At 38.8% G+C, this 15,247-nt stretch overlaps 1 protein-coding gene across 1 annotated transcript in view; it reads left to right on the forward strand.

Moving 5' to 3' along the window:
* The window catches only part of LOC104270793 (collagen alpha-1(XXIV) chain-like), a gene marked incomplete at both ends in the record, with an annotated part of 64,176 nt that overhangs the window by 33,144 nt on the left and 15,785 nt on the right, over positions 1-15,247 (forward strand). Inside the window, 6 exons of the mRNA XM_009865258.1 lie at positions 454-507; positions 3,038-3,082; positions 7,668-7,721; positions 8,259-8,312; positions 8,954-9,007; positions 9,723-9,776. Coding sequence (XP_009863560.1) covers positions 454-507; positions 3,038-3,082; positions 7,668-7,721; positions 8,259-8,312; positions 8,954-9,007; positions 9,723-9,776 — 315 coding nt within the window. The remainder of the gene's footprint in view (positions 1-453; positions 508-3,037; positions 3,083-7,667; positions 7,722-8,258; positions 8,313-8,953; positions 9,008-9,722; positions 9,777-15,247) is intronic.

Here is a 15,247-nt window from a genome sequence, read left to right on the forward strand (position 1 = left end):
TACAGCTTAAGCAGTGCTTCAACTACTTTGGTTTATTATATGAATTTTCCACCTCCTTGTCACATCCTGACTCTGCAATTCATGTAAGATTGTATGATGATGCATGTCCCCCACTACATTAATGAAAGTAAAAATATTAAATAGGAAAAGAGACACCAAGCAGACAATTCAAGTAGTACTTGTTTAATGTTACTATTAAAGCTTTCAATCAACTGATTTTGCCTTATGATTATGTTAGATATATTTATATCTTTGGTTATGATTTTAGGAGAAAAATACCTCTATTCTATTCATTTGAACTGTGCAGCTGAAACTTTCTGTTTTTCCTATTCCTTCATCTTTCTCCCTGAATCTGCTTGCCAATGACCTATTTCTAATACCCGTAGGAATTGGGTTCACACCAACCTTTGTGTCTTGGACAATAAAGAACAAGCATTGTCTCTTCTGCTTTAGGGTTTTCCAGGTGACTTTGGAAATAGAGGCCCCCCTGGTCCAGATGGGAATCCTGTAAGTATCAAATTGTGTGTTGATTAACATGGTAAAATTTCCAACACTCAGTATTAACTCCCCTCCCAAATAGAAGGGACTCTTTTGCCTCAAAAACAGTGTCCTGAAGTCCACAAGAAAATTTTGGACAGTTACTTCTTCCATGGTAATTGCTAGGATAGTTCTGTAGTACGCAGTAGTATGAAAGAAATACCTAAAAGAAAGTATAAAAGAAAGCTGCTGAGAGAACAGAGTTTCCACTGCTGCATGTGCTGCCCACCTTGAGAATCAGACGTCTTGCTGTCCTTATTGCATTACTGATGAATGTTTTGTCTTCTGAAATTCTTGCTTTGGATATGATCTTGTGTTGCTTATTTAAACCATTATTCTAAGATCACCTTAACAAAATGGGATTCTGCATGCATGCCAAACCCCTGGTTTTCATATGCTCATGCATTTGATAGTTGATTTCATCCTTTGAAATGTTACTGAACACAATTATGCTAGTATGTCATTTAGTGCATTATAATCATTATAACAGCTTTGTCCTTGGCAGTGTGTGCAGGCTGAAGTGCTTTCATGGTATGGTATTCAGACTGTGGCACAGTCTCATCACTTCACTGGCTGCTCTCAAAGAAGCTTTGCTGTCTTGCTGTATTGGTAGAGAAACTCTGGCTGCAGACTCAAAGCTCAGGTTTCCTTTGATACGAGAAACCACTGAAAGGGATTTGGGCCAGATAAGAGAACAGCAATAAGTGCTGGGCAAAAGAGCAGCGGATTTTAATCTGCTTTTGTTGTTGGATGTTCCTTTGGAAACTCCTATCATTTTCTGTCTAAGGTTGCTCTCATATGGACCAGCATCAGCAACTGGGCAGAGGTGGTCTCCTTTTTTGAGGCCTGTATTTTCCTGACATCAATCTTAAAAGCTTATTTTAGAAAAGCTTACATGAGTTTTTCTGGTGAGTTATCAACATTTGGTGTCAGCATTTTGGATCATAGCAAAACAAATTGTTTTGCGTTTCTGGTCCCTGAGGCAAAGTTTCCCTTGTGGGCATGTCAGGTGATGTTGATATGGTGCTTTTTGACTTGAAAGCCCTCTGAGGGGTTGAGTGTCACCAGCTGCTTTGCAAATTATGTAAAAAGATTAGTCCTTCCTTCCCCTCCTGGTAGTACCAAGTATCCTTCCGTTCCTGCTAAAACAGATATTGTCTTCCCACAAGATCTGCAGAACAACTTTACTAGAAACAAGTTCAGAAAACCTGGATCTGAATTTACAGACGTGTACTTTACAAAGAAGCCTGTTTTCCTGCAAGCATTTGCAAACAAGTTCCTTCTAATCTGCCAAGACAGCTGCTGATCTTACTGCCTTCTCAGACAGGCAGCAACTCCTCTCCCTTCCTTCCCCAAAATTCACCCTGCAGGGCTTATTCAGGCAAGGAGCCAGCGCTGCAGCTGCAGGGGGCTGCAATGTTAATGGGATATTTACAGAGCCTGTTGGTGAGCTGGCAGTGGAGAGGCTGCCTGGGAGGCCTGTGGTGGCAGGAACTCGAAGGGAAGACATTTCTCCCCATGTGCTGACTTGACACTAAGGACATTTGTCTCCACGCCTAATTTCTTCTGCTTAACAGAGTAATGCCATCCTCTATTTCTACAACACCCTCTCAATTCTCTCTGAGGATGTCAGGCTGCCTTGGAGGATGTGGCTAGAACACTCAGCTTTCCCTGTGGTTAGTTTGGAGCAGGCTGAAGAACATGCGTAGGCACCGGAGGAAGGAGCAGAGCATGATGATGTCCTCTGTGCCGCGCTCAGCAGCCCTGTTGGGCAGCGGTAGAATGGGCTTGGATTTGCTTGAGCAAAAAATCCCCTTCACTGTGGGTGCCGATGGGCTGCAGTGAGCTCTGTGTATGATATCCATCGAGTCGCAGGTCCCAGGTGGCGGGACAGCCCGTGCACAGCACGCTCACCTGGAGGGCAGCAATACTCCTTATATGCAGGGTGAAGAAACGTGGCAACTGTTTTCCACAGTGTTTAGAATTTTAGCCTCTGCTGAGTTAAACCGGAGTGCAGCAGAGGCAGCAGCAGAGTACTGTTGAATTTGTTGCCTCTATGGAGAAGTACAAACACTGTAGTTTGTATCAAGAAATAATTTTTTCATATAAAGTGTAGCCTTTAGTTTGCGAAGGTCCTTCTGTGAACTGAGCCCGTGTTCTATTTATCTTTCAAAGGAATCTTAATGAATTCTTATGCAGGTTTTTTTTCCCACCCCCAAGAAAATCTTTTTTCTTCTTCCCACCTCAAATACCATGGTAATGAATCTCATATTCCTTGGTAATGCAGGAATGATTTTATAATGTAAATATCTTGAGATCTAATTCCGCAGTTGGGGATTTTAATAAGCATGTTCCCTTGAACAGTGATAAGCTGCCATTCTTCAGGAACTGCATAAAAATCCCAGCTGACTTCCTTCGCAGATCACTCTTGTTTATCTTATCACTGGGAATTTTTTTAAATAGTAAAATTCATATAATCTAAAACTCATTTTCTTTGAAGGGAATTGTTGGTGGTGTTGGTCCTCCTGGATTTCCAGGGCTAAGGGTGAGTATGCTTTCATTACTTACTTTGATGTGGCTTCATTAGAACATTTGTGTTGTATGCTTCTGAAATAATAAAAGCAGATACAAGAATCCAGGGATTTAAACAGATTTTGGTTTAGTGAGCCATGTTTTTATTTAAAATCACTCTACAAAACTGCTGTCATATTGCTGTTATGGAATACTTCTATACTTAGTTTGGATTTGTATTCTTATTTCCGACCTGGTGTGCCCAAGTTTTTTATTTGAAATAATCAGGTTTTCTGGTTTATACCCCTAAAGCCAGTGTTATATTTTGAAAAAGTGTAATACTTCAAAACATCATCCGTTGCCCTCATTCATTCTTGTACATGGCTACAAAATTCTAAACAGAATTAATTCCTAAAAAAATTACTTTGTCTTTTATAAAGTATCTCTTTTTTAAAAAATGTTTTTAGAATAAGGTTGTGATGTTGATCATGGAGTTGCAAGCTGTAGTTGTATAAATACAGCTGTGTCAGAGAAGCTCTGTGACATGAATGATCCTACAGGAGATGGGAATGGCTGATACTTGCATACTGTGTAGTCTTTCTCCTTTATTTTAAGTAATTCATGTGTTTACTGACAGAAAACCTGGATTTGACTTTTGATGTTGGCTCAGTCAAGACTGGCTACCCAGCCATGTCATAGTTCATAATGTGTGGGAGAAAATAGCATATTTACACTTGAATTAAGAATGCCAGGATTGCCTCCAGTGGGCTTTTTTTAATATCTGGAGATCTGAAACATTCTTGACAGTTTAGTTGTTTACAGTGGTGGTCATCTAGCTTTTTCTTGGAAGTATGACAATTGAGTTTCATTATTATCGTTTTAATTACATGGTCGTTACAAATTATGGGGCTATAAATAATCCCTTGGTGCCTGGTTGGGATTGTTATGGCATTGCTATAGTCAAGACCCACAGGTTTGGTCAGGGAACCTCTGTGGCTTCCAGCCTTCATCATGCAGGTGTGACTCGTTGTGCTCTTGTCAATTGACACATTTGAGCCAATTGAACCACTCATGAGACTAGAGGTTATGCTCTTGAGAATTTGCTTTGATGTACAGTTTGCTTTTCTTTCTTTGAAATTTTGTCTCAGGAACTTTGATAATTGTACAAATGTATCTGTGGTTTTTAAAAAAGTCTACTATATATTGCTTCTAAAAAAATGTTACTGATTATTTTGACTAAATCTTAGTTATCAGTTTAGCCCTTCCTAGAATTCATGTGCATAAATGTTTGCATTGTCAAAACTCCATTTACTGTGTTGCTGAGCTGCAGTCACTTACCCAGAGATTGAATGTCAATATTTTTTTGTGCAATATAGAAGCTATTTTCAATCACCAGTCCAAAACTTTTACCACTTGTACATAGCTGAAACATAACCATGAGATCTATTTATTGAAAAAAAACAACCAAAAAACATTTTTATGTCATGTTTAGATTTTGACCAGCATGAAATCGGTAATTGTTTTGCCTGTGAACTCCATCTGAGTGGCCTGCCACCTCTTGTTTGTATGTGGGACCCTTGCACAGCTCCAGCTGTGAAAGAGCGTTGATCGTGAGCCTGTGCACGCTACATAATTTGTATTCAAAGTAAAGACAAGAGAGTAAAGTACAGAAGCTGACGTTTCTTTCTTCATTATGGGCAATTGCTAAGCTAGTTCCTCCTGTGTATAGTTTTTAGTTTTGGAATGTGACAATTTGGAACAGGACTTTTACAAGGAGTTCACTGAAGATATTCATATCTTTTGCTGGAATCGGAGCTTGACTCCCAGACTTGTTGGTAACTTTACATCATCTGCTGGAGCTCCATTTGACTGCAAGGAATTAGGGGTCTTTTATAGAGGAGAGAGCTCCTTTGGTCCGTACACTTTCGTGTTTGTATCTGAGACGTATGTATCTATGCTGAAAAACAACGATGTTTTTGGAGGCAGAATAATTAATTTTTGCAAATGAGCTTCTGGTCTTAATATAGTTTAGTGCTTGGGATGACAAATGTGTGAACAAAAAAAATGTATAGACTTATCTAGATAAGGTTATCAAAATAAGGTTGGAATGTCGCAAAAGATGACATCAGTATCTGGTAGTATTAAGTCTTTTGTGGATATTAACACAGTGTATAGGCATCATCAGTTAAATTTACTACTATGCACGCCTCTGTGTCTCTGCATTGCATTGTATTAGTTACTCTGGTTCCCACTTTCCCAGTCGATAAGATAATTGGAGGAGCTTTGCTTTTGTCCCCAAGCTTCTTTACAAGGGACGGCAGCAGAATTCCTGCATGACCTCAGCATCCCCAAGTACAGCTTGAGTGGTGCAGCCCTGTTCCTTGACCGCATCTGCTTTCCAAATGGGTGTGTGTACCCCGGCCTCTGTTTTCACATGGGCCCTATTCAGATAGATGCTAGTGGTCATCCAAAACTGAGTAAAGAACTAGAGACCTCAATTTTTGTTCTAAAATACTTAGTCAATTAGAACACATTATATTATTATTGAATATTGAAACAATATTGGATATGAAATTAAGTATATTATTCTGGCAGAAACCAGCAGCATTAATTCAAGTAGCCTGTTTGGCCCAGCAGTATGCAGTGTCAAGAGTCAATTATATTTTTGTATTTGGTTACAAGAAAAATGGCGAAGTGAGCAGCGTCAGCAAGCTGAGGCCAAAAATTCCTTCCTTCTGTGTTTTTTTCAATATAGAAAGCTGTTGCCAAGTTCAGAGTTTTGGCTGGCTAAGCAGTCAGTCACTCAAGATTTGCAAGGCCAGAAGACTTTAAGGAAATGTACAACTACAGTTATCAGAGCTAGCTTTTCTCCTGACGAATTTTTTTTCCTTAAATAAAAATAAAACCAAACAAGTGATATCAGAAATGTAAGTTTTCCTTTTCTGGTGTCTTATATTTTTGACAGGTAAAAGCAATTTGATTTTAATTTCACTTGTCACATAGTAGTGGTGGGAAATGTGTACTTTATGTAGCTGAAGTAGTTTTTATTTTCTGTGCATCAGCAAGTTTTAACCAAGCTGATGAACATGTGCTAACATATAGCAAGGCGGTTGTAGACAGAGGATGATTTAAAAGGCTAACAGATTTACTAATTCAACATTTTTCTTATCAGTGAGATAATTTTTCAGTTTTGTTTTTGTGTAGTTCCTTTGCTGTCGATTAGGTCAGCCAATATCACTGGAGACTGTGACAGAGGTTTCACCAACCTGAATTTTGTAAAGCTGTTCTGGAACTTCTTCCCACTGCTTTTGTAAGCTAAATTTTCCAGCTCAGCGTGCCTCTGTGATTTTTCAATCATTGCTATTGTTACCATAAGTATGCATTTCAATGTACATTATCATTAATACAGAAATGCCTTGTTGAACTAGAATAGATAGTCCAAGTAGGAGACAGCAATGTAAACAGTTTATCTTGGCATCAGCTAACATGACAGAATATATCATTTAAGCAGTCATGGAGAGCTAAAGCAGTATAGAGTGGCAATTTTCCTGGGAGCTTTACCAAGCACTGTTGAGATGCTAAGTCATCAGTCTTCTTTTTTCTTCAGTGAGCCATGAGTCTCATGATGGCTGTAGAAGAATGATTTTGCTAACATTGCTGAAAGTCTCCAGAGAATAATGAACATGTGCTGAGCTGGAAATCAGTAGGTGTCCATCTCCTCTTTTCCATGTCACTTTTAGCAAGTGGCAAAAGATATCTGTATCTATATTTGTTGCTAAATTCTTGCATAACTGCAGAGTTATGACGCTGGTGGGGTTCTATTTCTGCAGGTAGAAGAGGCAGAAACTAGGCAGACTTCTCCCTCTGTAATATAGTTTTAGCTATCATTAAAACATTTTATGTTTAGCTCACCATCTTTCATTAATATTATTGTGTTGGGGTGTTGGTCTTAAGATTCTAAATATTTTTCATTTCTGTTTCATTTTTCTTTTTCAGGCCATAAAACTGTCCAGGTCAATCCCAGAAAGGAGGCATGTAGTAAGGGGGTTGGAGGTACCTGAGAATAGATGTTAGCATACCTGTCAGAACTTAGGTTAAGTTTTTACACTTAGTATTTTGGAAGGATATAATTGGGTTTAAAATTTTTTTATTTTTTTTTAACTTGTAGAAGTCACCAAGAGATGAAAAATCCTAGTCCAAGTCACTTTTTCTGGCACTACTCAAGACAGAATAGTTCCTTTAAGCCAAGTCCAATGCTTACAGAGCAGTGGTGCTCTGTAACCCTAAGGACAGAGGGAATAGCCACTAATGTCCCGCTCAGTACAAAAGAAAGATTTCTTGTTCTGCATTGACTAATGCACTGCTGTCTTCTCTTGAATACGTGTCCTGCAGGAAAAGAGGGAAGTTTGGTTTCTTATGGTTCTGCTGATGTGGTTGTGAACCGTAAAGAGACAGCTTATAATATGAATACTTTTTTCCTCAGCAAATTAGCCTGAGAAAGATTTTTCTTTTTTTGATTTCTCTCTGTGGTGCAGAAAATTCCACATTCTGTTACCAGTCTTTAAGTTACTCCATTTCATCAAATGTTGAATGCAGTCACCTCTCTTTCTGTCTTATAGGGAGGCACTGGGCCAGCAGGACCAAGTGGACCATCGGGAATTCCGGGGCCCACGGTACGGTGCTAAATGATCCCACAGACTGCTGCCTGTGCTGATTTCCATATTAAGACAAACATGGCATTTTTGTTTTCTTCATTTTAATAGGGTCTCCCTGGAAGTGCGGGACAGCCTGGAATGAAAGGTGATAAGGTGATTTAAATATTTCCATTATCTTAGAGATATATAGGTCTTCCAGACTCTTTTCATTAAATCTTGGGGAAAAATGTACTTGACAAAGCTGTCCTTTTTTCGTTTTTATTTCTTTTCTGTTCTGACTTTTATTTTTTTAAACTTACTTCAGTTTCATTATTTCATACTTTAGAAAAACATACTTCTGGAGAGAGTACTTACTACTGGGCATAACGATATCCAGCACTGTTGTCTGTTGAGTTTCCTGGTGGGGGTGCTTCAGTGCAACATCTTGCACTGTCATTCAAAGATCTGTGTTAATATGAAATACTGAATATTGAATTAATTTTTCTCATTTTCTAATTCTTGTAACTACCCCATTTTAAGCCAACATATGTCTGTATTAAATAATGTGTTGTTTAGGGTGAACATGGCCTTGCAGGAGAGCCAGGAGACCAGGGGTACCCAGGAGACAAGGTAATTTGTAATTGCATTATAAACTGCATAGATAATTTTAGATAATTATCCAATTTCATCAGTTTTGTCAGGATTCTTGTCTTTTTAAAATGAAACAAGTCAGTTTCATAAAATGAGAATGCAGTAGTAAAAGTTACTGGATATCAGTGAATTAACATTTTTAAGAACTGCTGTGCTACTTAAAAGTTATGGATAGTAGTGAACACAGACAAGTAAAGAGCATGGGCAGAATTCTGCCTGCTGTGTCTTCAGAGATGATTCAAACAAGAAAAGAATTATGGTATGATCTGAAACCTGCTAAGACAGTGTTGTGAAAGATGATTTTCCCCTGAACCTTGAGGTTCACCTGCAGCTCACCTGACCCAGCTGTGATGGGCAGCAGCACATGGTCTGGCACTCCTTCATACTGTGAAACTGAGATAAATAAGTATCTTCTTTCCTGTTTGGCTAGTACATCCAAAGTCACCGATACAGCACATCCTGTGAGAACCCTTTTGCTAGAAATTGAATGTTCAAAGACATTTCTTATCCTGCAGAGTTATTTTGAAGCCTGTTTCAAGTGGTAAAGTGTAGCGATTTGTTGCCTCCAACATAACATAACAATACATTTTCATGTGTATTTAATAGCTTTCTCTTTTCAGGGTGCTCTTGGTTTACCAGGACCTCCAGGGGTCAGAGGAAAGCCAGGACCTCCAGTAAGTTTACACACAGATTTTTCTCTCAGTATATCACCATATTGTTCTTATATTTGATACTGCTTTGTGGTTTACGTTCACAGTGCATGTAATCTGCTAGAAGCTACCTAATTCAAAATGCACAAAGAATAAGTCCTAAGGTACTTCTGTTTCTAGTAACTGGTTAGTGAGTCAGATCCTAGCATGTGAGATTTTTTTTTACAGAGATCAGTATATGTGTCAGATATTCATATGAGAGTGCTTAGGGTATTAGGTATTCTGTGACAGTCACTTTGTGCAGGAATAGACATGTGGAAATGTTTGAAACAAATCTACTGAGAGCTTTGGGAGCTGCCAGTATGACCATTTGGGCTAACTGGATTTGGAAAGAACATGGGAAATCTCACTAATAATAGCCTGTCATTTCTCACAGGGATGGGAGTAGTCATGAATTCCAGTATTCACTGATTTTTAGCAACTTTAAAGGCACCTGTGCAGTGCTGCCACTTCTGCTGGATTTATAAAAGTTGAGGCAGAAAAGACGTTTGATAGGGTTACCTCGCTTTACCCTCAGCTGAATCCAAGGACAGACAATTATAAAATTTCCTATTTAGTGTAAAAGTCATCTTAATGTTTTTGCTGACTTTTTGAAAAATGTTTTTAAAATCTTCATAACCATCTGTTATTAAAATAGTTTATAATTAAAAAAATACATAACTCTTTGGATTTTTTTAAGGGCAAAATTGGAGATCCCGGATCCCAAGGACCATTGGGTCCTCCTGGACCTGAGGTAAGAAATCGCCCAATAGTGGTAAATTGAATTGTGTTTTGTTCTATATTACAAAAAATCAAATATAAATGGGTTTGCGTCACAGAAGATTTTCTTACTTTGAATTAGAAAATACTTTTTATTCGGTCATATCCAATGAATTCATGCTCCTCCGTAAAGTACAAAATATTCTAGCTCATAAATTTTTAATGTGATATATTAATATACAGAGTCTTTGAATACAAAGTAGTTCATTTGCCAATGTCATGAGGGTTTGCTTTCTTTCGAATCCAGATCTTATGGATGACACCTTGAATGAGGCTCATGGGATATGTCAGGCACGCTTCCATTCATGAATTCTACAGCATGTGTACAATGGGATTTTCCAAGCTTGGCTGCATATTCATCTCTTACAAAGTAACTTTATTTGCAAGGAATAAATACCAGTTAAATAGGAAGCATTGCCAAGCACTTGAATCTAGCAGGGCATTTGCATAAGAACTGTATAGTACTGTGGAAGCCTACACAGAAGCTGACATACATGTTTGCTGGAGAGATGAAAGCAAGAAATGCAGGGTTTTTTTCTTTAATCAGCCTCCTCCAATGGTTATATTTTAGTATTATTTTCAAAAATACGTATGGAAGGTATATATTAGCAGTGATGGTGGTTCTGGACATAGAAGATACAATAAAGCTGAGAGCATATCTCCTCAAACCAAGGCTTCATATTCCTACCTTTTTTAAGAGGGAGCCTAAGGCCTCTGGTCCTCAAAGAACAAATTACTGAGTTTTGTTACTTTGTTGTAACAAATCCTAAATCCTAAAGAACACACTGTTATATTGGAGATGAACCCTCATCGAGAGAAGGCTCACGGGGAAATGCACTGTAGCAACACAAGATGGTCTTTTCAGAGGAAGCCAATCTGTGTTAGTCAATGAGGAGAGAGTATTTCCATGCCCTTTAGTTAGAACGAAAAAGGCACGAAGCCTGTGCGTGCTGCCCACCGCTGACCCCCTCTGTGCCTCAGGATTTTAGATTTTGTTAGCCTCTTCACTGTTAGCAACAGAGATTCTTCCATCATCTCTTCTCATCATATAGTTTCCAGCAGGTGAGACGTGTGCCACATTAATATCCGACTGTTGGTCTTGAAGCCATGTCCTGGTGACCCTGACACCTATCCTGGTAGTCCTTCAGAGTTCCTGATTCCAACCCAGGCATGCTATTCCTTTGGGCCTCGGGAGAAATTAATTATTCACACTTTGAGTGTACAGGTATTTTTCTTTGAATAAATTGTCTGCAAAATGTCAGGTTTAAAACTGCAAAGCAGTATTTCTCTTAACATTAGTCATGCAAGACAGATCCAAACAAAGTAAAAGTTTTACCCTCTTTTGCTACATAAAAACATGGTCACTGTATGGCAAAATAGCAGAAATAGGAGGCTCTGCCTGCCCAGTGACAGAACCTGTCAAAGATACTTCAAACTATGGCTCTTCCCTCTTGTCCAGCACTAAGATAGTGGGATTTATGTGGCCTGTCTCCATGTTAAAGCTTGTTTTGGGTACATGTGAAATAAGAATCTGGGGATCCTTTAGTCTCTCCAGTGATGTATTTGAGTATGTATTTCATTTCCAGTATAAAGAATAAGCCATGGTTTCCTTAACTTTCTTCCTGTATGAACTGCTGTAAATCAGACACCACAGCAGCTGAGGTCCATAGTTAGGTCTGCATGGAACAGTCCTGGCAGGCATCATCCATCCTCCTGGGTTTTGGACTTTTTTATAGGCAGGTGAACTGCTTCCTAAATCTATCCCCTGCAGCAGTGCAGCCTAGGTACACCAGATCAGAGGTGGAATGAGCCACCCACTCATAGCCAGAGTCCATTTGAGAACCGCCATGCAGATGGGCAGGAGCAAGTAGAGGGAGGAACAGAGGTCTCATGTTCGCTCTCTGGGCGGCTGAGTTGGGTTTGGCTGCCAAGTGCGTTTTCTTTTTGGTGCAGAAGCCCTGCAGGATCAAGCCAAGTTCTCTTCTGGGTATGTGGCTGCAGAGTCGGGATCTGTCACATGCCTGAATGAGTACTGCTCGCAAAGGCTGGTTATCTTTAGTGAGCACTTTCTGGAGCATATTCTTCAGCAGTTTACACGTTTTCCTTTGTCATTCATCTGAAAGTGAACAGCCAAAATTTCACCTTTCTAGAGAGCTTTATTTTATTGGTATGATAACTGAAAAGTGCTGGTCTGAGTGGTTTAACCCACGAGTCCTTTGTTTGCTCTGTATGAGGAAATATGTAATGCTTATTGTTAATGGGAATAAAATCAGACAAGATTTTAATGGGCTTCCACAGGTATTCAGAATATTTCATAGCTAAATTTCACTGAGTCACATTTAATTATCTGCCAAGAATGAGAGTGATGGTTTCCTTCAGATGTGCTCTGAGTATATTGTAAATGGATTTCATCTGGAGCAGAGGGAGCATTAATCATTATCTTCAGTAGAACTTTTCATCTGTGCAGTATTTTGATCTGAAGTAGTTAGTGTATTCCTTCAGGGAAGTACTCATATGGGATTCAGCTGGTATGTTTCATGCTCGAGGCAGTAGCATTACAAAGGAAAAGGATACATTGAAATAATAGTAGTCAGTCAGAAAGGCACGTATTTTTAAGTGAATCACTGGCTGCTTTGAGTTGCTAATTTTTTTTTTAAAAAAGCATGTTTTTTCTTATCACATGATATTTTGAGGCTGTGCAAACAATGCTGTGAGTGCAGCGATAATATAGCCTTCTGTTTCAATTTTACATCAAATAACTTGCTTTCAAATGACTTGAAGAAAATATAGAAATAAAGAAAATTTTATAACTGAATTAATGGCATGTTGTGGCAAACATCTGAAGAACTGCTCTTATTGTAGAATTGCTTACACTTTCTGCTTGCTTTTGCACAGAGTCTTTAACTGGTCCTTTCATAAATTTATTTGAAATAAGTAGATCTTTCTGATCTGGGGTTTTTTTGGTGCTTTCCTTGTTGAGTTGTTTGGGGTTTTTTACCAACATATATTAATTTTGCAGATATATTCAGTTTACCTTGACTTTTTAGCAATGTTGAATATTGCTTGTTCATGTGACCCTCCTGTGTTTTATATTTTCTTCAGAGTGATTATGATAGCTCAATGTGTGCCTGTGCGATCCTAGTCTGTTTCCACAGACCTTGATAGGTACTTTGCATAGAATTTTGTCATCCTGGAGATTTTCCTTTTTCTTGCACAGCTGTGATGAGGCTTCACTAGAAAAGAATGGACATGCAAATAAATAGAACTTGATTTGTGTTGCTTTACCAGGGCATTATTTAACTCCTAACATTCCAAATTTGCCTAAAGTAAGGCAAACTAGTATATAATTTTTATTTTAAACACCTGCACTGCTCTAGCTGTGGGCTTTGGTGTTGATCTTAAAAGATACAACAGTCTTGCAAATAAATTTGAAATATCTCCCTTATTTTTTTGATCTGGCCTGAGTCCAGATGTGGTCTGATGACAGTTGTTAGCATGAGAGAAGCAATGTACAATGTTCCTCATGCAGGAGGGTTATTTCACTGACTAGTAATTATTAGTCTCTTTTCTGAAGTTTAAAGTTAGGAATACTTGATTTTCAAAATGCACAGAGTTATTCCTAATCACTTTGCTTTGTACTTAGTCTTTGTTTAACCCAATTGTCAGTTAGATCATTAGAGAAAGAAGATACGTTCCTCAGGCCTTAGTCATTTAACTGTTACTGCAGGATTTGTAACACCCAAATGAGCCTGAATATTTTAAAATAAATACATAATCTGGTATTTCTGTCCCTTATAAAATACCTACACTTGCTTGTTTTCACCGTAAGTCAGAAGAAAATTTTAAAATATGTATTTCTGCTTAGTATTGTTACATGCATTGGAAGGTTCCACAGAAGCAGCTGTCAATGTTGAATGGCTGCCTTGATTTTTAAATCTTGTGGAAGCAATTGATCCAGTGGCTAAGGTCTCCCTGGGCCGTGGTTCCCCAGCTGACCACCTCTTCTGTGATACACCTTGTGGTTTGACTACTGGAACTGTTCAGCGCAGACAGGGAGACGGGGTTCAACAGCAAGTCTAGCTCTAACCAAAGTGGGCCAGGCTTCCTCTAGAAATCCTACGTGATCCTGGGAGGGGGTCTGCACTGAAATTCTTGCCAAAACTATTAATTTTTCACATTGTGGAGTTAGAGAATGTTTCAAGACTTGGTCCTTAATATGTTGACTGGTGGTCGGTGCTGCTCTGTTGGTCAGGCAAGTGATTCACCAGCCACCTCCCTGGCCATCAGCAGCCAAGCAGGTCTGTGAACGACATGATTTGAAAGTTTGGTGTAGGGCCTGCTCATGCTGTATAAAGTGGACTACACTAGGTGCTACTTGTTGTAAATACATAGAATATGTAGAGGCAAGAGATGGCTTTAAAGGGTGATGCATCACATTTGGAAAACTGGTTGCTCTCCCGAGAAAACCAAACACTAGTGTTTCGGAGAGCACGGCTGAACAGTTCTGCCGTGTGCAATTAGACAAAAACACAAAGCAACACCAGCATTATTTTACTGACATCTTAGCAACAGTAAATTGGAAAGCTTTCCTTTATTGTGTGCTGTGATCTATTATTGCCCCTTTTTTCTGTTCTTTGACAAATTGCAATGGTGCAGTTGTGATTCAGACTGTTAGATTCCTTCCTCCATCCTTTCCAAAATCAGAATTGAAGGTTTGTAGAAAAATTTAAAGTGTTGTTTCCAGTCTTTAAAAATGCAGGCATTGAACTTTGGCTAGATTGGCACACACAAGTGAGAGCTCATTTCAAATTTATTTTTTTCTTACTCTTTTCTTCTTTGCACTTGGTGCGTTATCGACACTGTCATGCAGTTGTACAAATGGCAAAATGCTCAGAAAGAAAAGACTAAATCTAGCTTTACAGCAAAGACAAAAATGATGAAGATTTTAAACTTTTAAATGCATTGCTAGTGTTGATACTCTCAGGCCAGTATACCTCTTGCATCCTGAGACTGCCTGACATGGAAAGATTTCCAAATGTTATTGTTCTGACTGAGACAGTACTTTTCAATGCTTTCTTCTTGTGGTTCTTACTAAATTCCTTCTGGAAGTATTTACTTAAATAGATAAATAAAGTAGATGTATTCCCTTACACAAGTACCAGGATTTTTTTCTAAATAGACATTTTCTCTGACAGATTGTTTTCTGGAATTTTTATCGCCATGAGGGGAAGTTGTCTCTGTATCAGCATTTAGCACTTGCCCACACAATAGAAAGTTAAAGATTTACAGATGTACAAAACAACCCACCCCATGGTAACTGTTTAATGTCTGTAAATAAGCCAATTTGAACACGAGCCAGTAGTGTGCCCAGGTGGCCCGGAAGGTTGGGTCTCAGGAAGCCCTTCCTCACAGAGAGGGTGCTCAGGCACTGAGGTGCACTGCCCA

Source organism: Apaloderma vittatum, unplaced genomic scaffold (assembly GCF_000703405.1).
Source record: "Apaloderma vittatum isolate BGI_N311 unplaced genomic scaffold, ASM70340v1 scaffold3192, whole genome shotgun sequence".
In the NCBI taxonomy this organism is placed as follows: domain Eukaryota; kingdom Metazoa; phylum Chordata; class Aves; order Trogoniformes; family Trogonidae; genus Apaloderma; species Apaloderma vittatum.